The sequence below is a fragment of the Lagenorhynchus albirostris genome, chromosome 9 (genome assembly GCF_949774975.1).
Source record: "Lagenorhynchus albirostris chromosome 9, mLagAlb1.1, whole genome shotgun sequence".
Classification (NCBI taxonomy): Eukaryota; Metazoa; Chordata; class Mammalia; order Artiodactyla; family Delphinidae; genus Lagenorhynchus; species Lagenorhynchus albirostris.
The window spans coordinates 52,785,947-52,810,176 of record NC_083103.1 but is presented as its reverse complement, the minus strand read 5'-3'; the positions used below and the strand labels follow the sequence as shown (position 1 = coordinate 52,810,176).

General features: G+C 55.5%; 1 protein-coding gene and 1 pseudogene across 2 annotated transcripts in view; both read left to right on the top strand.

The window, feature by feature from the left end:
* Positions 1-24,230, top strand: part of LOC132526160 (glycerophosphodiester phosphodiesterase domain-containing protein 5) — a 102,640-nt gene that overhangs the window by 42,296 nt on the left and 36,114 nt on the right. For both annotated transcript variants that reach the window (XM_060160049.1, XM_060160050.1), the window contains exons 3-6: positions 4,479-4,655; positions 18,089-18,192; positions 21,982-22,075; positions 22,693-22,752. In XM_060160049.1, the coding sequence (XP_060016032.1) occupies positions 4,539-4,655; positions 18,089-18,192; positions 21,982-22,075; positions 22,693-22,752 (375 nt within the window). In that variant the 5' untranslated portion in view covers positions 4,479-4,538. The remainder of the gene's footprint in view (positions 1-4,478; positions 4,656-18,088; positions 18,193-21,981; positions 22,076-22,692; positions 22,753-24,230) is intronic.
* Positions 1,634-2,781, top strand: LOC132525307 (protein SET-like; annotated as a pseudogene).

The window sequence follows — 24,230 nt, the reverse complement described above, 5'->3', positions numbered from 1 at the left end:
TGGAAATTCCATTCCTGGGTGGGTTGTAATGCTCATTCATGGGGGGTGGGGGAGCAGAGGACACATGGGAATCAGTCCCTGAGTCGGGGTGGGGGTGGGGGTCCTGGGAAAGGAATGGGAGGGCAGGGCCCCTGCCTGCAGAATGCCCACCTGCCGTGCCTCAGTCACTGCAGCCATGTGCCCTCCTGGCACCGCTGCCCCTCCCCCAGCCCCCAGTCATCTGACCTTTTTTGGAAGTCAAGACAAAAGCTGAAACCAAGGCTCAGGGAAGAGCCCTGAGTGGCTCTGGCTACAGGGCAAGTCATTGGCCAAGGGAGGGTGAATCGAGGGCCCTTTCTACATATTAGCTGCTTCCTCCCTTCCGGGGGAAGTAGGGGCAGGTGTTGTGGCCCACCTGACAGCAGAGACCCTCATCTGGGGGTTCACAGGGTGAGACGTGGTCCCTGGCTGTGGACTCTGGCCTTCTACCTCCTCTGGAAGGCTGTGAATGTGGGAGTACATATGTGGGCACACACTCCTTCCATTTTTTTTTTTTTTTTTGGCCACACTGTTCAGCTTGTGGGATCTTAGTTCCCAGCTTAGCGATCGAACCCAGGCCCTTGGCCGTGAAAGCGCCAAGTCCTAACCACTGGACCACCAGGGAATTCCCCACCACTGGACCACCAGGGAATTCCCCACACACTCCTCCTAGAGAGGAGTAAAGCTGAGAGGATCCCCTACCTGCTGACCCCACTCCTGACCTCCCCAACCCCATGGGTGCTAAGCTGACTGCAGCAGCATCGCCATCCTATACTGTCCCCCAAGCCCTGGGCTCCACACGGCTCCGAGAGCCCCCAGCAGCGGCACCATGTCCACATGTCTCCGCAGGGAGCCACGGGCACAGAGGCTGCACCAGACGCTTCCCAGCAACTAGGAGGCTCCAGGTCGGTCAGTGTGCCCAGCAAGCTCCTAACGCGCCTCCGCACTCGGACAGGAGGCTGTCATCCCTGTGCTGAGGTTAGCGCTTGGAGAGCGGGGGGAGATAGGGGGTGTTAGGCAGAGGCCCTGAGCAAGGCCCAGACGTGGAAGTAGCTGGTGGGCCTGAAGCCCGGTGCCCCTATGGTGTGGCCTCTGGGGCGTTAGAGACGGGAGCTCATCCTACAGGCCTCAGCTCAGCACTGCCTCTGGGAAGCATGCCCAGACCCTCCCTGTACCTGTTAAGTGCCCACAGCACCCTTTCCCTTCTCACCCATATGCTGCACTTACAATACCGGTTCAGGGGCCATGGTGGCCCCGTGGTTGCAGGGTCAGTAGACTTTCCCTATAAAGGGCTGGGCAGTAAGTATTTTAGGCTTTCTGAGCCATATGGTCTCTGTCGTAACTCTGCAGTTATCCTTAAAGCAGCCATAGACAATACATAAATGAGTGAGTGGGCCTGCGTCCAGTAAACCTTTATTTACAGACTCTGAAATTTGACTCACGTATAATTTTCACGGATCAAAACATATTTTTGTTTTGGTTTTTTCCCCCAACTACTTAAGAAATGTAAAAACCATTCTTCTCTTGTGGGCTGTATAAAAACACGTGTCTGGAGTTCTCAGAGCTCCTGGTACGAGCTTCTTCCCTTGGGTGGATTCTTGGCTTTTCTCCCAGCATGGCCCCCAAACACAAGTCTTCACTTCTACCCCAAGCAAAGAAACCAAAGAAACCGAGACTGACTCCTGCCTCCAGGCCAGAGGAAACGTCTGCTTCTCTGAACTTGCCGAAGGAAGAAAAAGAACAGCAAGAAGCAATTGAATATATTGATGAAGCGCAAAATGAAACAGACGGACTTAACGAACAAGCCAGGGAGGAGATTGTGAAAGTAGAACAGAAATATAACAAACTCCGCCCACCATTTTTTCAGTAGAGGTCGGCACTGATTGCCAAAACCCCAGATTTTGGGGTAACAGCATTTGTTAACCATCCCCAAGTGTCCGTACTCCTTGGGGAGTACTGCATTATTTGCAGAGGTGCGGCATTATTTGACGAGAGTCGAAGTGACAGGATTTGAAGATCTTAAATCAGGTTACAGAATAGATTTTTATTTGGCTGAAAACCCTTCGAAAATAAAGTTCTCTCCAAAGAATTTCATCTGCATGAGAGTGGTGATCCACCTTCAAAGTCCACTGAAATCAAAAGGAAATCCGGAAAGGATTTGACAAAATGTTCAAGTCGAACGTAGAATAAAGCCAGCAGGAAGAGACAGCGTGAGGAACCAGAGAGCTTCTTCACCTGGTTTACTGATCATTCTGATGCTGGTGCAGATGAGTTAGGAGAGGTCATCAAAGATGATATTTGGGGCTTCCCTGGTAGCGCAGTGGTTGAGAGTCCGCCTGCCGATGCAGGGGACACCGGTTCGTGCCCCGGTCTGGGAAGATCCCACATGCCGCGGAGCGGCTGGGCCCGTGAGCCATGGCCGCTGAGCCTGCGCGTCCGGAGCCTGTGCTCCGCAATGGGGAAGCCACAACAGTGAGAGGCCCGCGTACCGCAAAAAAAAAAAAAAAAAAAAAAGATGATATTTTTGGCCAAATCCATTATAGTACTACTTGATTCCGGACATGGATGATGAGGAAGGGGAAGGAGAAGAAGATGATGGTGATGATGAAGAGGAAGAAGGATTAGAAGATATTGATGAAGAAGGGGATGAGGATGAAGGTGATGAAGATGATGATGGGGAGGGAGGAGAGGAAGATGAAGGGGAAGATGACTAATGGAACACTGATGGATTCCAACCTTCCTTTTTAAATTTTCTCCAGTCCCTGGGAGCAAGTTACAGTCTTTTTTTCTCTTTTTTCTCCTCCTCTTGTGCTCAGTCGCCCTGTGTTTGAGGTCTCATTTCTCCTTTATACCATGGCTCACAACTTATTTTGGGGAGAAATACCTTGAGCAGAATTCAGTGGGAAAAGAATCTCTACCCCTTTCTGTTCCAAATTCATTTTTATCCCTTCCTGTCTCAAAAAACCTTTATGGAATCAACACCACCATGCTCTGTGGGAAAAAAAAAAAAAACCTTCTGCTCCCTTAGCTCTGCTGGAAGCTGGAGGGTGCTAGGCCCCTGTGTATTAGTGCATAGAATTCTAGCTTTTTCCCTCCTGTCTCTGTATATTGGGCTCAGAGATTACACTGTGTCTCTATGTGAATGTGGACAGTTAGCATTTACCAACATGCATCTGTCTACTTTCTCTTGTTTAAAAAAAGAAAAAAAAAACTTAAAAAAATGAGGTTATAGAAGGTCAGCAAAGGTGGGTTTGAGATGTTTGGGTGAGTTAAGTGGGCATTTTGACAACATGGCTTCTCCTTTGGCATGTTTAATTGTGATGTTTAACGGACATCCTTGCAGTTTAAGAGGACACTTTTAAAATAAAATTCTCTCCTAATGATGACTTGAGCCCTGCCACTCGATGGGAGAAGCAGCAGAACCTGTAGGATCTTATTTGCAATTGACATTCTCTATTGTAATTTTGTTCCTGTTTATTTTTAAATTTTTGTTTCACTGGTAAGGGAAGATGATGCTCAGTTTTAAACCTTAAAATTATACAAGTTGCTTTGTCACAATAAAACTAAATGTGTACACACACACACACACACACACACACACACACACACACACAAAATATGTGGCTGGTTGGATTTGGCTGTGAGTTATAGTTTGCCAACCCCTGGGTTAGAACAAGGAGCCAGACTGCCAGGCTCTGCTGTGTGACCTTTGACAAATGGCTAAACATTTCTGTGCTTCAGAATTCTCATCTGTAAAATGGGGATGATAATGATAACACTTGGAGAAAGTAAGATTGTACAACAGCTTTGGAAGACAGCTTTTGGCAGTTCTTCAAAAAGTTAAACATAGAGTTACCGTATGACCCAGCAATCCCATCCCAAAGTATTACTCAAGAGAAATGAAAATATACATTCCCACAAAAACTTGTTCATAGCAGAGTTATTCATAACAACCAAAAAGTGGTAACAACCCAAGTGTCTACCAACTGGTGAGTGGATAAAATGGTATAGCTATACAATCAGATAATTTTCAGTCATAATAAGAAATGCAGTACTGATTCGCGCTATAACATGGATGAACCTTGAAAACATTAAGTGAAAAAAGCAAGATACACAAGACCATATATCATATGATTCCATTTATGTGAAATGTCCAGAATGGGCAAATCCGTGGAGACAGAAAGTAGATTAGGTTGCTTGGGGCTGGGGGGTGGGAGTGGGGGAGTGACTGCTAATAGGTATGGGGATTTTTGTTGGATGATTAGGTCATGGGTGGGTGGCAGGGGACTGTCCTAGGGGACTTGCAAGGATGGGCCTCTGACTCCGAGAGAGACAAGGACCCACGGCAGGGCTCTGAGCAGAGGCTGACCCTCCCTGTCCTAGACTACAGGGACACCTGCTGTGCTGGGGCCAGGTCCCCACCCCTCCCCCACCTCACAGTACTTTGTTTCCTCCCCCAGGACCAGCCGGGGGCCTCCATGGGCGCCTGAGGGCAGGGCGCCAGGGCCGCGGGCGCGAGCATGGTGAGACACCAGCCCCTGCAGTACTATGAGCCGCAGCTCTGCCTCTCCTGCCTCACCGGCATCTACGGCTGCCGCTGGAAGCGCTACCAGCGCTCTCACGATGACACCACACCGGTGAGCTGTGCTGGGATGTGGCCAAAGGACCCAGGGAGCCCCAGGGCCTGGGGGAGGGGTCTCAGCTTTGACACCCTGCTGTGTGGCTCTGGACAGGCCAATGCCCTTTCTGGGTTTCAGTTTCTCCTTCTGTAAAATGGGCCTATGGAAATTCCCGAATCTACCTGACTAGGTGGGCAAGGAACATGGGTGTAGCCACTTGTTGACTCCCCTCTGACAGTGTGCGGTGTGGGCTGCTCCAAGAGGGTGGGGTCCCCCAAGGTGAGTAGAAGTTCTCAGCTTCCTGGCAGATCCTGATGGGCAGGTAAGCAGACGGGTGGCTCTTCAAGGGGAGGGTGAAGAGCTGGGCCAGGCCATCCTGGAGCCTGGGAGCTGGCAGGGCCATGGCCTGGCACCAGGGCCCAATCACCTGAGCCACAAGCCTGCCAGGGCTGGCAGCAGGTGCTCAGCTGGATAAAGAAAGCCTCCCTTAGTGTCCGGCTCCCCAAGCCAAACCCCACGCCACACTTCCGTCCCTGGGGCACCATCAGCCATTGGATCTAGTTTCTTCTCTGAAGGAACCCAATTCCTTCAGGAGGGAACAGAGAGAGAGATAAATGGTGTTTATCTAAAAGCTTTGCTGCCTAGAAAACAACTTTCTCCTCCCTCCTGCTTGTCTGAACAAAGAGGCCAGCCTCCAAATTCAGCCAGCCCCAACACGGGCTGGAGTGGCCGGGGCGGAGGTCAGAGGCCAAGCATCACCAGACTACATCTGGATGTGGAGGTTGGGGAAGCTTGTCCACCTCCCTGCCCTCCCTCTCTGCCTGTGCTGGTAGGGACAGAGGGACAGAGCACTCGACTGAGTCGGGAGCCTGTTCTCATGACCCCCAAATGGTAAGAAGCAGGTACCACCTGTGGGTACCTGGCCTGAGTCATTGCCGTGTACCCACTCTAGCACACAGGAGGCAACATGCCCAACTGAGGCAAGGGAGAGGAGGGACCTGCCCAGGGCAGCCTGTCCGTCCTATGTGCTGTGCTCCGAGCTCCATCCTCCCCTGAGGCAGCGGAAGGAAGTCAGCAGGGCCTCCATGTGTCAGGAGGGCAGGAGCTCGCAGTCCGCTGACACCCAGGTGTCTGTCTGTGTGCCGGGCGCTGAGCTGAGCACTGACACGTGGCCACCCCTGTTGCTCCCAAGCCCGTGAGCTAGATGTCATCACCACCGCTTCACATGCGGAAACAGAAGCCAAGGACGTCCGTGACCAGGACAAGGTCACGCAGCTAGAGAGGGGCAGAGCTCGGATCTGGCCCTGCACGGTGTCCAGCGCTCTCGGTGGGGGTGGGATGAGAAGACTGCTGAGGCTGAGGAAGGGAGGAGAAGGATGGCTGAGCTCCCAAGCAGGAAGCCCTTGGCCGTCGGAAGAGACACTGGAGGAAGGCGGCTCTCTCCCAGGGCACCTCACACCTCTTGGTGGGCCCAGGGCTAGCCAGTTGCAGGCTGTGGAATCAGGAAGTGATGGGTCTTGGCTGTGGCCCGCCCAGGGCCCAGGCTGGAGGAAGTGGTGGGTTGAGGCCAGTTTTGAGTTGACTGGGGGCCCAAGCGGCGTAGGCTCTGCAAATGCCAAGGCCTGAGGTGCCAGGTATGGGGCAATGGCCGGAGGCTGCAGGCCACAGCCTGGGAGAGGCTGGGAGAGGGGAGAGGGTTTTGCAGCAACTCTGGGTGGCAGGGCCTCTGCAGAAAGGGCTGAGCTCACCTCAGGCAACCCGCACCTCGCAGCTGAGGATGAGCGGGCGGCCCACCCCGGCCCTTAACTCAGCTCCACTCCCGCTTCCTCTCCCACTTCCTGGGTTCCAGCCTCCGCGGGCTCACCCTTCTCTCCCTGGCTCTCCTCTCTTCTCTTTTCTCTCCCCAGTCCCTCCCCAGACAGCTGGGCCAGAACCGTGATGGGGGCTGGGCTCCTGGCCTGACACAGTGAAAGCAACAGCAATCTGGTGTCTCAAAGTCAGGGCTGGTGCAGAGAAGCTGCTCTGTAAATTTTGCTGAACAAATAGAGGCCCAGAGTGAGCTCTGGGAGCGCAGGTTGGGGAGTGAAAGGAGAGCCCCTCGGGCCTGGAGAGGCCTCGGCCAGGGGGAGCGGGCCCAGCTTTGGGCCTGTGCCTTTCCTCATCCCCACCTTCCCCTCCTCCTTTGGGCATCCCCTTACCCCTCCACCCCCCATGCCCCCACCAGGTACTGCCTCCGCTCAGGACCTCTTGGGGGAGCCTCTTGTGTCTCCCAAGTCAGGGAAGCCTAGGGTCAAGTTCTTCAGTGAAGCTGAACCCCTCTGGGCCTCTTCTGTGCAGTGAGGTGACACACAGGTGGTGAGTCACAGAAGCACTCATCCTCAGGCTGGGAACGAAGTGTGAGAGTAACAGTTAATGTTAATTGAGCACCTATTGTATGCAGGGAGATTATGGCTTACAGGCATTGCCCTGTTGATTGTTCTAACACCCTGGTGGGGCATATTTAATTGTTATGCCCTGTTTATGGATGGGGAAATCAAGGCTTGAAGCCCCATCCGTGATAGATTTGCAGCAAGAGCGTCAGGAAGTTGGAGGCTGCCAGGAAGACAGGCGGGTTTTAAGTCTGGGTGTGTTTATTTATTTATTTATTTTAAATTAATTAATTAATTTTGGGGGTAGCATTGGGTCTTCGTTGATGCGCGCGGGCTTTCTCTCGTTGCGGCGAGCTGGGGCACTCTTCGTTGTGGTGCACGGGCTTCTCGTTGTGGTGGCTTCTCTTGTTGCGGAACATGGGCTCTAGCTGTGTGGGCTTCAGTAGTTGTGGCACGTGGGCTCAGTAGTTGTGGCGCACGGGCTTAGTTGCTCCGCGGCATGTGAGGTCTTCCCGGACCAGGTATCGAACCCATGTCCCCATCATTGGCAGGCAGATTCTTAACCACTGAGCCACCAGGGAAGCCCCAAGTCTGGGTGTGTTTAAAGAAGAAAGGCAGGACTTGGGAGGAGGACTTGGGAAGTTGCCTGACAGAGAGAAGAGCAGGGACCGGGAGCATTTGGGACAAGTTGGGGAATGGCTTGAATGCCAGGCTAGGCACCCTCAGTGCTTCCCTGGTTAAGAGCTGGCCCCGCGGTACTGGACGGGGATCCTGGGGAGGGAAGAGGGGTGCAGGGAGCCTGGGAAGGAGCCCCCGCCCCGCTGCTCTCCATCCAGGTTGGCCTCCTTCCTTCCTGCCCCTCCCCGCCCCTCACATTCCCATCTCCTCCAACCCTCTGCTCACACTGTCCCCTCCCCCCAGGACACACACTTGACAAATAAGGAAACAGGAAACTGAGGACCAGAGGGATGAAATGACGTCCTCTCCTGCCCCCCAACACCGAGGAAGTGGAGGAGCCTGGCAGCAGAAGGCTGGCTCACTCGACAGCTAGGAAGCGGAAGCAAAAGCTTTTTATAACTGGGGATAATTAATTGGTTGTTGTCTGTGACTCATTACTCTAATATTGCCAATTAAGGATGGGGCAGGACAGAAGGCAGCTCTCAGGCCATCCCCACAGGGGGCCCTGAAGACTCTGCATCTGTGGGAGGCAGCACAGTGTCAAAACCAGCTTCTTTGTAGCAAGAGGGATACAGGTCAGATGCCTGGAGGAACTTCCAGCCCGAGACGTTGAAGGAGACAGTCAACTCTCTCGCACTTCTGGTATGTTTGCCTTTTGAAGGGTGTTTTAAGCTTCTTTTGACCCCCTCTGTCTTATGGACAGGGCTCCAGGAAGAGGAAGTGATTTATTCGAGCCGAGGAGTTGAAGGCACGGCTTGTACTGCGCCTGCTTGCACCCCCAGTCCCGTGCCCTCTCCCCCGTTCCACACCAAACAGTCTTGCCTGGGATGTGTTGGTTACTTACTCAATCAACAAACCTGTCCTGATACCTGCCCTGAGTCCAGGGGTCAAAGGTATATCAAACCTGGTTCCTCCCTCCCTTGAAGGGCTCCTAAGTGGGTGGGGAGCAGATCAGAACAGACCTCCAGACCACCCAGGGTGATCACTGCTGGGGCCCAGGGACACCGCAGGAAGCAGGAAAGCTTGCCTGAGCTGGTATCAGAGAGAGTTAGCGCATCATGTCATGCCAGAGTGGGGAAGGCAGGGGAGCTGCATGTTACAAGAGTGTCTTGTGTTTGGGAACTGAAAGCGATTTGGCCCAGTGCAGCTCAGGTGTTAGGAGGGAGAGCGTGTGGCCAGGGGGACCTGAGCCAGAGGCTGTGCTGGGGAGCCTGCACTCCATCCTGGGAGGTGGGAGCCCAGTCGGACTCGGTCTGTGCAAGGACCACTCTGGTTCAATCACGGAGAATGCGCTGAGGGGCCTTGAGTGGAGGCGGGGATGGCAGGGAGCTAGACAAGAAAGGCTGAGGCCTCAACTAGGGGGAGGGGTCTGCAAAGAAGTAGCAAAGGGAGGGATTCTAGAGACGCCTAGACGGTGCATTCAGCAGACTGGCTGCAGAAGAGAATTTTGATGATGCCTCCCGTCATCCCATGATTTCCACCTGGCTGGATGAGGCCATTCCTGGAGTCGGGAAACCATGCTGTGCCCAGGGGGTGTGTGAGAGGCCGCGCGGTCTCAGGAGTGTCCAGGAATAGCGCAGTGGGGGCGGGTGGAACACAGACAAAATACACCCCCCCCACCCCACCACTGCCTACCTCTTTCGATGGGAGCACCTCCCACCATGGCAGGAAGACACCTGCTGCTGGGAAATCCATCAGCACTCTCACCCTTCACCCTCCACACAGCCATCCCGGGATAACCTGCCTCACCCGTTCACAGCACTGCCCTTCGCTCCGCTGTCCCTTCTGCCTGGAATGCCTTCTCTCTTGTCTCTGCCTCTCAAGGCTCATCGCAGATCTCTATTCCTCTAAGAAGTGTCCCCTTCAGACAAAAGAGTCAGGCCTCCTTCCCTGCCTCTCCCCTTCCCCTGGGCTCCCGCAGCATCTCAGGCCTGGGCTGCCCATGTGGGTCCTGACTTCCTGTTTCTCCCGCTGGACCGTGAGTGTGCTGAAGCCAGGGCCTGGCTCAGAGGAGGACCTCAGGCAAGGAGTGGGAGGAAGACTGAGCAGCTGACTTGAAGAGCACGTGAGGAAGCCAGTGAGGGTGGGGAGGCTGGACCCGCGATGAGCTCCCGGGTGAGCACCCCAAGGAACATTGGGTGGTCCGGAGAGTAGGGGCGCATGCTGCATTCCAGTGCCCCGGGCTGTGGCTGACAGGGAGGGGTGCTGACTCAGCCGAGGGGCCTCCCAGGCCACCCTTGGAGGTGGGGCCAGGCTCTGCCAGTGGGAGGAGGAGGGGGTGAGTTTCCCAGCTGGCTCCCCACGTTCTTGTCCTATCAATACCACGTGGGCCTGTGGCAGGGCTATGGGGTAGGGAAGAGCGGATCTCACTCAGGAACCAAGGTGGGCTCCCTGGAGGAAGCAGCCTTTGGAATGGGCTCCAGGGTGTGACTGGAGTCAGCCAGACGCACCTGGCCATTCCTGGCTAAGGGAGCTGCGGCCTGAACTCTACCCTGCCTCCTCCAGTGACTTAGTGTGTGGCCTTAGACAAGGCCAGACCCTTTCTGGGCCTCAGCTTGCTGTGGGTGAGGTGGAGGTACAAACCCACGCCCCAAGGGTCCAGTTAGATAACAGATACCAACGTGTCTCACGTCCTGAACAGGACAGACCACTGTTCCAACTTGGGGAAAACGTGTCCTCCCTACACGCTTTCAAAGGGATGGCTGTTCCCTTCTCTGGTGCTTTCGGGGAGAGGGACCCAGCAGGTCAGAGAGGAGCCCTCTGAGCTTCAATTCTCCCACTTCTAAACTGGCGATGATAAGAGCCATTTTATCCTGTAAACCTTGCAGGTTTGCCATGAGGATAAGAAAATGGGAGATGATATTATTGCATCCATGAGAGAGAGGAGAGGCTGGCAGAAGTTGTTGCAGCACGGGGAGCTAAGGATTTATTGCTGTAATAAAGCCAGGCCGTCGCTGGCTTTCGGGAACCCCCGCACCCCACCTCCTCCTCTCTGAACGGCACTGAGGGGGGCCGGGCGTGGTCAGGCCACGCTCCCGGGAAGACGAATAAGCTCTTGTTCATGACCTCTGTGACCACCTTGCGTGTCTGCTTAGGGAGCATGTATGGGGCAGGAGGTGATGGGCGTCAGCAAGAGGCTGTGGCCACTCACCACCCTGTGGCCTTGGCCGGGCCCCCTGCAGGGCGCTGGGATAATCCCTCCTAAGGGCCCCCAGCTCTTCTGCTCACGTCTCCCCAAGGGCTGACGCAAGCCACAGGATGCTCGGGGAAGGACGGGGTGCTCCAGGCTGAGCCTGGCTTCATTCTCCTGCCTAATGAGCCACTCTGAGTGCACCCTGGCAGAAGCAAGGGCAGACAGAGGCCTAATTGCCCAGCTCCCTGTAGCCCAGAAAAATAAATCCAGCCTCTTAGGCTGTCAGGAGCTGACTGGGGGCTGGGGATTTTAATCCTTTTCCCTACTCGGCCCTAATGCTGAGATCCATCTCAAACCTCCCTAGGCTGCCTCCTCCCCCAAATCTCCTGGGTCAGAGCCAGAGTAATCCTGCCAGGGCTGCCCAGCTCTCTCTTCTGGGAGCTCCACACACCGTTCCCAGCTGACATTCACCAGTCTCCCCGTTAGGAACTTGGCAAGGATGAAACGGGAGGATGATTAGAGGAGCTGGTGTGCCCGAGGTGCGGCCTGCAGGTGGACAGACTAGGCGGGGAGGCACCCCTCAATCGCTCTCCAGTCTCTGCAAGGCTGTGTGGTGCTGGGGGCACGGCTGGACTCTGGGGCCTCAAAGCAGAGCCGGGACCCCAGGAGTGGCACAGGGAGCTGAGCTCAGCCACGTGGAAGGAGCCGTGCCAGGCGGAGCCGGCACGCGGGGAAGGGCTGCCTTGGGACAGACTAGAAAACCTAGAAACAACCCACACACATCTGAGAGCGTGCTGTGTGGTAGACAATCACGGAAATCATTGCAAATATCACAGACCGTACAGGGACAGCTGAAGTATCCATCTGGTGCAAGTAAAATTAGATCCCTCTCTCTTACCTCAAATCAAAAGAAATTCCAGATGGACGAAATGTATTTTTTTCTTTTTTTAAGCTCCTTTTTTTTCTGTTTAGGAAGCACACATTTGTTGAGAAAATTCAAATAACTCGGAAAGATGTAAAGTAAAAGAAATTCTAATCTTCATGCTTTAGAGGAAAGGCTTTGAAACCTCTCTCCATACACGTATACACACATATGGAGCTATAGATAGGTAGGTGGATTACAGATTCGAGTGTAAACAAAGAGAAATTATCAGTGTAAATATGAATTAAATCTATAATCGTGGGCCACCTGCCCTAAGCACGATACCAAAGGCAAAGACCCATAAGGGAAAAAGGGGTAGATCTGACCGCGTAAAAATGTAAATGTTTTAAACAAAAAGCATGAAAAACAAAATTAAAGTCAACTGATAAAATAAGAAAAAGTAGATAATCTATATGAAGGTTACTACTCTTACCTAGAGAAAGCTTTTATAAACCCCTAAGAAGCCAGTGGGCCCAAACAAAAGCTGCCAGGCTCTGTGCCTTTGCACCTTCCACTCCCTCCCTCTGCCCTTACCTTGTCAGGTAGGCCCATTCCAGGAAGCCCATTCCTGTCAGCTCTGCTGCCTCCAGAGAGCCCTCGAGACCATCCCTTGCCCCGTAACTGGCAGTGTGCTCCTTGACAGCCCTTGCGTGCCCCATTCGCCACACTCGTTTCTACGACTGGCGTTGCCTGCTGGCTGGTCAGCCTTCTGTGCAGTTTGCTCAGAGGAGAGTCCAAGCCTGATCCGTCTCCCAGTGTCCAGGGCTCAGCACGTGTGTGGAATGACTGGAAGAGAGTGGTGGCGCGGGTGTGGAGGGGAGATGCTGGAATTGAGTTTGGTGTGGGGTATGAAGTAGGGGTCTAATTATATATTTTTTTACCAAATGGCTGTCCAGATGTCCCAGTACCATCTGTTGAATTCTCCATCCTTTCTGTACTAATTTACCTGGTATTAATCCTGTGTCCATCCTTCCAGGCCATTCCCTGTCTTTGGGTCTCAGTTGCTCCAGTTCTTAATTGGACCTTTAGAGGATGAGGCAAGATGATCTCTGAAATCTTTTCTAACTCTGAAACTCCAAGGTTCCCGCCCTGGCTCTGCCTGTGACTTGCTGTGTGACCTTGGGCAAGGCCTTGCCTCTCTGAGCCAGTTTCCTCCTCGGTCAGACAAGGATAATTACATGTCTTGCTTCTTGTTGCTTTGGGATAGTTGAAGCTGGAGGCACCCAGAGCTGGGTGTGAATTCTGGCTCCATCATTACGTTTGCCCTTTGTGACCTTGGGCAGCTCACTTCCCCTCTCTGAGCCCTGGTTTCCTCCGACTATTCCGTCTGCTTTGCAGAGCTGTGGAGAGGGCAAGATGTGAAGCAGCAGGTAGAGGGCTCTTAGGACTGCCCCACCCCCAACTCTGCGAAGCGCTCACACAGGGCTCTGTCCTCCGTGGCCAGCGATGTGGGATCTTCTTCCTGCAGCCTTGCTGGCTCCTAGGACTGCAGCCTGCAGAGCTGGGCCTGACCTCTGCATCCCCCCGACCATGGCACCGACCCTGGGCTGGGAGGGGGCGATCCGCTTGGCTGTCTTCATCAGCTGGGGATATGTGATGGAGAGCAGGGGGCGGGGAAGACTTGATAAATGTCTTCACATAATTAAAGGACTGTCAGACACGAAATGATAATTATAGGAACGATCATGGATTTGGCAACTACGGCTTACATCTGTAATCCCATTTGAGCCTGGCAGTCCTCCTGTGAGGTAGAGGTGATGTCATCCGCAGGAACAGAGGAGGAAGCTGAGGCTTGAGGTCCCGAGTGATTGGCCCGCAGCCATGAGGCTAGTGGTAGAGGGCGGGGAATGAAAATCCAGCCCTTGATTGTATTCCCCCCACGCCCTGGTCATTTGACCCGTGTTCTTGCCCTTTTGCCGGACTTGTTCTCTGTGGTGTCAGAGAACCAGCTGCAGGGTGGCAGCCGAGGAGGCAGAAATCAGCTGCACCTCAGGCGGGGATGGAGGCAAGGACAACTTCTGACACCCCGCCGTTGCCAGATACTTCTGTCCAACACTGCCGTCCCCATTTTACAGAGCAGGAAGCCGGCGCTCAGGGAGGATAAAGCAATGTCTTCTCCAAGGTCACCCATTTAGTAGGTGGCCAGTCACACCCAGCATTCCCGGACTCCCAAACACAGCCTGCCTCTATCCGGCTGCTGTCTCAGAGGGAAGCATTTTCAGCCCAGAGGAGGGCCCAGCAGCACCCACAGGGAGAGTGCCCATCTCCGGAGCTGTGGGAGCAGAAGCAGGGCAAGCTCCTATCCTGGAGGACGCAGAGGCGGTCTCTGCCCCGGAGGACAGGCAGGGAACAGGAGTCCAGCGAGACAGCTCTGCCTCCGCCAGTGAACCTGAGGTCATGGGGGCACCAAGGGCAGGGAGGCGGCTCGCGCTCAGGGGCCGTCCTGACGCAGATTTCAGTCTCCAGGGTCTTCGGGGGACCCAGGGGAGGTGCTCCAGGCCCCGGGGGGACCCCAGCAGCGTGAGCAGTGTCTGTGTGCGTTCTGGCCCAGGGCCGCGGTCTGGGGTGGGCAGGGGCCCACAGCAGGCAGCACACGTCCTGTGCGGGGCTGGGCTTCGTGGCTGCAGCGCTCTGTGACCCCGTGAGCCCCAGCTGCTAATAGGCTCTCTCTCCACACACACATTCTCCTCTAAATGCAGAAGGCTGGGGGTGGGACAGAGACAAGAGGGGTGAGGAGAAGACGTGACAGCCAACAGGAGACAGTGGGCAGGAGAAACTGGCATACGGTTGCCTGTGTGGGGTGGAGGGTCTCGTCTTCCTGGAGGATGGGGGCAAGAGTGGGAGGAGACGGGATGGGGCCGGGCCTCTGGGATTCTCCGCCACAGTCACCCCTGTAACAGGGATGGAGCCCCCTGCCCCACCCGCAGCCAGGGCCCGTCCCCTTCCCCAGCTGCTCTCAGCCCTTCTTCCTTGCGCCTTGACCGTCATCCTGCTCCCAGGCAGCTGCAAGACTGGAAGGAAGGGGCTGTGGTGTCACATTGGGAGCTCCTTCCCTTGGTTCCCTGGGGACCCCAGGCTTCGCCTGAGGATAAATCTGGGGTTGGGTGATGTCCTTGTCCACTGGTGGCCCTGAGACCTCCCTGCATCCCCACCACGTCCACACCTTCTGTTCCTCACACCGCTCACACCGTGTCTGAGCACCTCCTTGTGATCCGAGGGATGTGGGCCCAGGGTGCACAGAGATACCTCAGCCATCCCTGCCCTGAAGGAGTGCACAGCCCAGTGAACTGTCCCTCAGTGTGCACCTACGGTGTGCCGCTTGATGTGTATCACCTCATTGAACATCAGCCCTCCACAGTAGGGGGTGTTATTCCCATTTTATAGGTGAGGAAACTGAGGCTCAGAGGGGTTAAGTAACTCACCCAAGTGGCAGAGCCAGGTCTGTCTCCCTCTTGAGCCTGGGCTCTTTCCACCTCCACAATTCAGAATGTGATTGACAGTCAAGTTGATGGGTACCAAGAGTCTGTGCAGAAGCAGTTAAGAGAGGGAGGTCCTGGGACTTCACTGGTGGTCCAGTGGTTAAGACTTCTACTTCCCTGCCATACTTCCACTGCAGCGGTCATGGGTTCGTTCCCTGGTAGGGGAACTAAGATCCCACATGCCACGTGGCATGGCCAAAAAAAAAAGAAAAGGACGTCTTGGGAGCTGGAGGGATGGGAGAGCTTCCTGAAGGAGAAGAAGGCTTGGCCTAGGGTGTAGACTCCAGCAAGAGAGGATAAAGGACTCTCAGGAGGCCGAACTGGGTCTGGGATTAACATGCCTGGGTCCCAGAGGGCAAGGGCTGGTTTTGCGAGAGCTGTGCGGGGCTGGTTCCCAAGGGGGCAGCAGAGGATCGCCTCCTGCCGGGGCACCTGTGTTCAACGCCCCCCTCCACTTCTCCCCGACTTGGTCACCTTGTATACGTTGCTCAATCTCTGACTCACCTCCACTCATCCATATTGAGCCTCTGTGCAAATTAGCAAAGAGCGCCCCTTCCCCAGGGATCTTGACTGTTATCTGCTCGCAAACTGTCATGACGAATAAGGACGTCGCTGGTGACCGTGATGTGAGCGGCGCTTCTTGCTCAGCCATATGTGGTGGCCCTTCTCTGAGTCTTGGTGTCTTTGTTTGCTCTGAGTTGGGGATAAATACCCAGGCATTGTACAGACTGTGGGAGGTGATGGAGGGCCAGTGGCTCCCCCATCCCTGCCAGCAGGGCCGTGGCCTCACAGCCTGCATCTCTGGAGCAGGGCCAGGCTGGCGTGTTGGGGGGCGGAGCTGGCTCAGGCCCCTCTCCTGTGACACGCCCTGACAAGGACCATTAGTGCCATCTGGAGCCTCTTTGTCAGTGGAGCTGCTCCCCAGGCCACTTCCTCCCCCAGTTCCTGGCCTTCCCTCCCCTTTCTTCCAGCCCCTGCCATTCAGTTTTTTCCTCTGATTGTTCTTAGAGTGACCTGCCCCCTCCATCCCTACTGTGGATGGGGCCTCTTTATCCCCATGTACAGGCTCCCTGTGGCCGTGGGACCTCTGGCCTTCAGCTCCCAGGACTTTCATCCCTGGGTGGCCCCCAGCCCCGGCTGATGCCTGGCTCCAATAATGGGGTCCCTAGTTCTTTGTTGCGGTTCCCAGGGGTAGGGAGGGGCGGCAGCCCCTCATTCTTGCCCTGTCCTCCCTGCCCCACTCTCAGGATCCAGCCAAGTGAGGACTGTGGCCCTTAGTTCACAGGACCCCTGTGTGCTGTGGGCCCTCCTGACACCTGCGGTCTTTCTGGCCACCTGTCAGAATTGCCCCTGGGTCCTGTATCACACATCACCATAGGACATTCCCCACCCTCCGGCACCTGTGGCGGATTCTCTACCTGCCACTGTCCCTTCAGCTATTTCCCTGGTCCCATGGGACTCCATGCTGCTGGCCTGGGACAGGACCCATCATAGGCAGAGGCTTACCCCTCACCCGGGGCCCTTCTCAGAACCTTGTCCTCTGGCCAGAGGCCTTGCACCTGCTGAGGCAGAGTGATCTCTGTGGCTCCTCTGTGGAGGTAGGATGGTAAGCCCCCGGTGAAGTCTCTCCTGGGTGGGCATACTCATGCCAGAGTAGGAGAGAGGATCTTTGCTCACCTGCCATCTCACTATCGAATCTTCCCTAAGTTGCCACCTACCCTGGGAATATGAAGACCACCCAGATCTTCAAGGTGCTTACAGTGTAGCGGGGGACCGACATATAGAAGGACAGTTCTAGAACTGCAGGGTCTGTGCCTTAACCGACACGGGTGCAACAGTTATGGAAGCTCTGAGGAGATGGGGTCCACCCTGCTGGGACGGGGCAGGCCTCAGGGAGCAGGAGGGTTGCCCTGTGGACCAGAGTGGGGCTGCTTTCTAGATGGAGCCATCGGGATTAGAACCGCAGCTCCAAGCTGGCTGTCCGGTGCAGGAAGGATCAAAGAAGCCCGGAAAGCTGTGGGGAGCCCGGCAAGGGGCCTGGGAAGTGGCTGGGTGAGAGATGCTGAGCTGCTCCAAGCCCTGCAGCCCTCCAGCCCCTCAAGGTGGAGGGTGGTCTTGGTTGTCTCCTGCACTGACTTCCCCTCAAGGTCTGTTGTTTGTACTGATGATCTCAGCAGTTTCCCAGAGAGCAGGATGTTCCAAGCTTGTTGTGCTTCTGAGATAAGGGGACGGATGAAAGCAGGGATGAGCCCAAGGGCCCAGCGGAAGTGCCTGCAGGCCTCTCGGGAAGCAGCAGAGGTGGCTGGCGGCAGCAGCCCCCCGCCCCCCGCCAGGACAGAGAGGCCACCCCTGCTGGGGGTTGTAGAACACCGCATTGCTTCAACTCTAGAGGCTGGGGCACTGCTCTTTAATCCTCTTCTAACTTGCTGTGTGACTTGGGCAAGTCACTTCACCTCTCTGGGCCTCAGTGTAGCAGGGGGCAGAGGTGAGGAAGAACACCTACTTTGCAGGCGTGTGTGAGGAGGGAAGGAGGTGAGGAATGTGACCCTCAGACTGGGGATCACCCTCCCAGTGTGAAGGCCTAGGCAGATATGGCCTTTGCTCCTGGAGACTGGTGCACACTGGAAGGGCCTCAGGCTGCAGCACAAGGGGCCCAGCTCTGGCTCCCCACTGTTTTGTGACTTGGGGCTCAGTGATGTTGGATAGGTCACTTCCCTCTCTGAGCCTCAGGTCCCCACCCGTGTGAAGAGGGCAGTGATCCCTGCCTGGCAGCGGGGCTACAAAGGGGGAGGGGTGGGAGCATGCTGGGTGGATGTGGCCTGGGGCCATCCCTGCCCCACTTGACCCCTTTCCTCGTTTGGCCCCTCCAGTGGGAGCGCCTGTGGTTTCTGCTTCTCACCTTGACCTTCGGCCTCACGCTCACCTGGCTGTACTTCTGGTGGGAAGTCCACAACGACTACGATGAATTCAACTGGTGAGTGGGTATCAGGGGGCGGGGGCCCGGGGCCTGGTCATCCGGCGGCTGAGACGGGACGGGGCTTGGGTTTGAGTCTCTCTCCCGGGCTGGTCCTCAGGGCTCTGCCACCACTGGCCACCAAATCTCTGTATAGCCTTGGGGGACACAGTCCTCTGGAGAGAACAGAGGCTTAGCGAGGAGCTGAGACCTCCTCCCTCATGCTGCTGTCATGAAAATCGGAATGTAAGATGGGGGCAGGGCTCAGCTGGGGGCTGGGACCTCTGACCCCTTTGTAGACAAGGACTCCAAGGCCCAAAGAGACCAAGGCCTCAGCAGAGAAGGTGGCCCCAGAACCCAGGCCTCCTAACTCCCTGAGCAGGGCCTTGGGCAGGGCTGGTAGGTGGTTCTAGGAAAGATCAGGGTCCTTTGTGGACAGCAGCCTCGGGTCCAAGGGCAGAGCTGAGGCTGGTACCCGGGTGCACGAGGGCACCTGTTTCTTCCCCACCCCCACCCCCGCTCCCCCATTGTCTGCCTTTGTTAAACAGTGAAAGGCACAGAGGAGGGGACGTCCCCTCGGTTCTAGTGGGAACTCCCCCATTGACAGGTGTGGAAACTGAGGCCCAAGTTCACACAACCAGTTGGGGGCAGAGTTGGGGCTTGGCAGCCAGTGCTCCCTGTCCATCCAGTGCTGCCTTTTCCTCTTGGTTAGAAGTTCAGGGGCTTCCCTGGTGGCGCAGTGGTTGAGAGTCCGCCTGCCAATGCAGGGGACACGGGTTCGAGCCCTGGTCCGGGAAGATCCCACATGGCACGGAGCAACTAAGCCTGTGCGCCACCACTACTGAGCCTGCGCTCTCGAACCTGCGAGCCGTGACTACTGAGCCTGCGTCCCACAACTACTGAAGCCCGCACGCCTACAGCCCGTGCTCCGCAACAAGAGAAGCCACCACAGTGAGAAGCCCACGCACCACAATGAAGCAATAGCCCCCGCTCGCTACAACCAGAGAAAGCCCGCGTGCAGCAACGAAGACCCAACGCAGCCAAAAATAAATAAATAAATAAATTTAAAATAAATCAATCAAAAAGAAAGAAGTTCAGCTCAGTGTGACCATGGGCACATAAGTGTGAGTCCTCAGTAACTGACCTCATCAGGCCTTCTTGAGGATGAAATAAGATGATGGAAATGGGAGGGCTCCAAGCTCACCTAAACCTGAGGGCTGCTTCCTGGGAGGCTGAATCTCCAGCTGGTGGCCATTATGTTAGAATTTAGGATTTCTGGACTCTGGGTTTCTGAAGGGCTGTGGTTCTAGGATTTTGTGATGGTCCTAAGATGCGGTTCACGGAGCCTGAGCATCCACTCCCCTCTGCATGGCACTAGGCTGTGCTTCTGCTACTAATGAGCTCAATAAAGGACCGGCTGCCGTCCCGCTGCAGCCCAGCAAGATGAGCCGGAGCCCCAGCCGAGTCCCAGAGGTGACCCCTGGCCTTTATTAAATGCCATAAATCAATTACTCATCCTTCAGGTATCCAAAGCACAGGCACTGCTGTGGGCAAAAGGGAACATTCTCTGCTGGCCCTCGACTGTAGACCCTGGACACTTCTGCTGAACTGCAGGTGTGCTGCCCAGGTGATGGTCTACCCCCAACATGTACAGAAGGAGAAGCTAAGGCCCAGAGAGGGGTAGGACTCACCCAGGGCCACACAACCATTTGGTGCCAAATACACATACTGGGGACAGTCGAGGAGACTGAGGCTCAGAGAGGTTAAATAGCCTTTCCAACGTCACACAGCAAGATGCAGTCAGATCTGGGACAGGGACTTGAACCTTCCTGACTGTATCATGCTGTCCACGGAGATACCCCACTCTGCAGAGAGTGAGCTCCCTGTCACTGGGCAGCTCAAGCAGAGGGCGGATGCCTGCCCTGTCGAAGAGGCTGCAGAGGGAAGGGCTGCCCTGGGGCTTAGGGATGGCCTGAGGACCTGCAGCTCCCTCACCCTGTCACCTCAGTTTCTTGGAGTCGGTGCTGGGATTCAGGAGCCCCTGGCCTGGTCCTCAGGGTCTAGAGAGTCTCCGGGGATAGCTCATGAAGAAGAGAAGGTGAGTGAGACCGAGGTGGTCAGGGCTAGACAGGGAAAGCCAGGAAGGGACCATCTGGGCTGTTGCCGTCCAGTGGGGGCTCCCTGCCAAAAGGGAGAGACAAGTGGAGCCAGAACACTTTGCAGGAGTGGTCGCCAGGGCCGGGGCCTGCCCTTCTTTGGGCCTCAGTTTCCCCAACAGATTTTCCACTGGGATCTGAGGGTGAGGGCCAGGGGAGGGCAGATGCCCCATAGTGTCCTCCTGGTGTCCCCTCCCAGCCCCCTGCCCAGGCCCAAGATGGCAGCAAGCCTGAAGCTGCCTGGCGCCAGCTTAGTTTCTCTGACGACGTGTGCCAGTTGCTGCCTTCTCTGAGCCTCAGTTTCCCCAATTGCACAGGGAGGATATGGGTGGTTCCGTCTTCCTGGAGAGCAACTAAGCAGCATCTATCAGGAACCTTAAAAAGTTCATTCCCTTTGGCCCTGTAATCCTATTTGTAGGAGTCTATCCTGAGGAAATAATTAATAATACAGAAAGGTATGTGCAAAAAAAAAACTGTGTTAATTTATGATAGTGAATAATTGGAAACTATTAATTGTCGTTAGTAGGAAGTTGGCTTCATATGGTACATTAATTCCATAGGAGACCACGTGACTATTTAAAACCTCACATTTCCTCAGGATTTTAGTGACTTCAGTAAATGCTTGTGTTAATTAGAAGCAGAGAATTGAGTACTTACCATGTTCCTCACCTCACTTCATCCTCAGGAAACACTATGAAGGGCACTTTGTTATCCCCATCCTGTAGGTGAGGAAACTAAGGCTCAGGGAAGTCAGGTATTACATTTTATCAATCCTAAGACCTCATCTTTTCACATGTTAACATTGAAATTGAGATGAATGTCACAATCAATGGCATCTTAGATTCAGGGGAGCCCGTCACCTCCACAGAGTCCTGCAAGCCAGGGGATTTGAATCTGCGTGTGCCTCCCTCCAATGCTTGAACTCTGACTGCTGTGCTGTACGCAGCGGGGTCCTGGCTTTGCTGTTTACACAAATATATAAGCGAGGTTGGGGGGCGGGGCTTCCCTGGTGGCGCAGTGGTGAAGAATCCGCCTGCCAATGCAGGGGACACGCGTTCGAGCCCTGGTCCGGGAAGATCCCACATGCCGCGGAGCAACTAAGCCCGTGCGCCACAACTACTGAGCCTGCGCTCTAGAGCACGCGAGCCACAACTACTGAGCCTGCGTGCCACAGCTACTGAAGCCCGTGTGCCTAGAGCCTGTGGTCCGCAACAAGAGAAACCACCGCAATGAGAAGCTGCGCACCACAATGAAGAGTAGCCCCTGCTCGCCGCAACTAGAGAAAGCCTGCGTGCAGCAACGAAGACCCAATGCAGCCATAAATAAATAAACAAACATTTATAAAATAGCAGCCTTCTTAAAAAAAATATATATATATATATAAGCAGAGGGGGGAACCCGCTGGAGGGAGTCAGCAAAGTTTCGGTGATGGTTACTTCTGTGCAGTAGAATCAAGGGGAACTGTCTTCTTGTTTATGCTTCTTGGCATGCCCAGGTGTCCCCCATGAGCCATCCAGAGGCTGACCTATGACCAGGGAGACAATGACCTCCTCACTGAGTGGGCAGGCTCATGAGAGCTGAGAGCTGGCCGGCCCGAGGGAGCGTCCTGGCTCCCTGGTGGAGGTGTGACCCTTGCCCCTTCTCCTCCTGGCAGGTACCTCTACAACCGCACAGGCTACTGGAGCGACTGGTCCGTGCCCATCCTCATGACCACAGCAGCCGCCTTCACTTACGTCGCAGGCCTCCAGGTACGTGGGGCTGTCTCAGAGGGCAGGTGGCCCTGAGCCCAGGGGAAGGGAGACCCGGCCTGTGCTGGGCTGACGGAGGGGCCCGCCCTGGTCTGAGGAGGGCAGCTGGCTTTTCTCCTGGCTGCTGGGGCTTGGTTCCTTCAAGCGGGGAGGTCCTCTCGCTTTGCCCCATCCTGGCATGTTCTCCCCCGCCCCCGTGGAGCGTCCCGCTGTTAGGCCCCACTGCAGACTTCCTCTTCCAGGAACTCCCTCAGACTCAGGTTAGTCCCCAGGCTGGACTGGGGCATCCTGGGGGACAAGGCTGAAGTCTGCTTCAGAATCCTGGAGCCTGGAACTCCCAAAACATTAATTAGGCAGTCCAAGTGAAGCAGGGCCCAGTGACCTCTTGAGGGAAAAATCCTAGAGGAGAAGGAGCCTGGAGGCCTGGAATAATCTGGGAGGAGGCCAGGCTTGGGCTGGGTTGGGCAGGGCTGGGCATTCCCATCGCCTTCAGGGAGGTTTGCTGACTGGCTGAGCCGGGTCCAGAGAGCAGTGGGGAGCAGGGTGTCTGGGGAACTGGCAGAAACCTTCAGGTCACACCCGGTGCCTGACTCTAGCCCTGTGGGCCCCCTGTTCAGGTCCTGGCACTATGTCACATTGCCGTGGGGCAGCAGATGAACCTGCACTGGCTGCACAAGGTAAGGGCTGCCTCCTTGGGGGCCTAGGGAGGAGCGGGGAGGCTGGAGGCCGCAGCAGCAGTGGAAGAACCCGGACACATCTTCCCTCTCCTGCATCATGATTATAATTGTTCTAGTAGCTAACACTGAGAACTCACTGTGTGCCCAGCACTGTTCTCGCGGTCTAGACTGTATTAACTCATTTAACCCTCACAGCAGCCCTGTGACGTTAGGTACTGTTATGATCCCATTTTGCAGTTGGGAAAACCGAGGTACAAAGAGGTTAAGTAACTCACCCAAGGTCTCCCACTTAATAGGTGGAGGGTCCAGGATCTTGGCTCTGCAGCCGTGCACTCAACCAGCACAGGCCACAGCTCCAGCCCTCTGGCTGGCTCTGCCTTCGGTCTCACCCTCTCCTCCTCCTCAGTGAGCTCATTTTAAAACTCTGATCCAGTGATATTTCTCCCAATTTAAAGCCCTTCCCACCACTTCCATTGCTCCCAGGGTGATCCAAACTCCCCCACCCGGCATTAAGGCTCTGCGTGACTTGGCCCCAGCTGAGGTCTCCCAGCTGCTCTCATGGGACTGTCACCCTCAGCTTCTGCCACGTGACACATCTCAGGCCCTCCCGGCATGTCTGCCTCTTCTCTGCTTTACCCCTTCACTCCTCCCTTTCTCTCTCTTTTGGACCCTTCCTTGGTTCTCCTCCCCACCTACACAAGACTTCTCAGGCTCCCCCAGCACCCTCAGGCTCCCCTGCCACAGTCCTGACATCTCATTGTCCATTTCCATCTGGTTCCCTGACCCCAGCCCTGCCTGGTCTGGGAGCTCCGTGCAGGCCAGAACTGACTTTCCATCTCCATGTCCCTGGTGCCCCACGCAGGACTGGGCCCAAAGCAAAGAGGCTTCATACGTTCCAGAGTCTTGGCTCTCTTGCTTACTGTTGGTGGCACACATGGTGCTGAATACATGTGGCTGATGCCTGCTCTTTCTGAGGGCCTAGCGGGCGCAGGGGTGGCACAGAGCTGACCAAGAGAGAGCCTCTCCCTCCCAGGAACACCTGGGCCTTGGAGGAAAGGACGGGCCACCTCTTTTCCTAGAGCCTGACTCAGAGTGAGCATGCCATTTAGGAAGGGGCAGAAATGTCCAGAAATAACCACGAGCCCATGAGATGGGTCCAGAGTGACTCTGAGGGGAGGCGCTCACTTCCAGCTAGAAAGATACGAAGCAGGAACCGGAAGAAGGACGTGGTGAGCTCCAGTTGGGCTTTGTGGAGTGGGAGGTGCCTGTGGGCCTCCAGGGGGGCCTCTGAGATCTGGAACTAAGGAGTTAGATCCGGGGAACTGAAATCTTGGAGGGATGAAGAAGAGTGAGCCACGGGACTTCCCTGGTGGTTCAGTGGGTAAGAATCCGCCTGCCAATGCATGCGACACAGGTTCGATCCCTGGTCCGGGAAGATCCCACATGCCACGGAGCAACTAAGCCCGTGCACCACCACC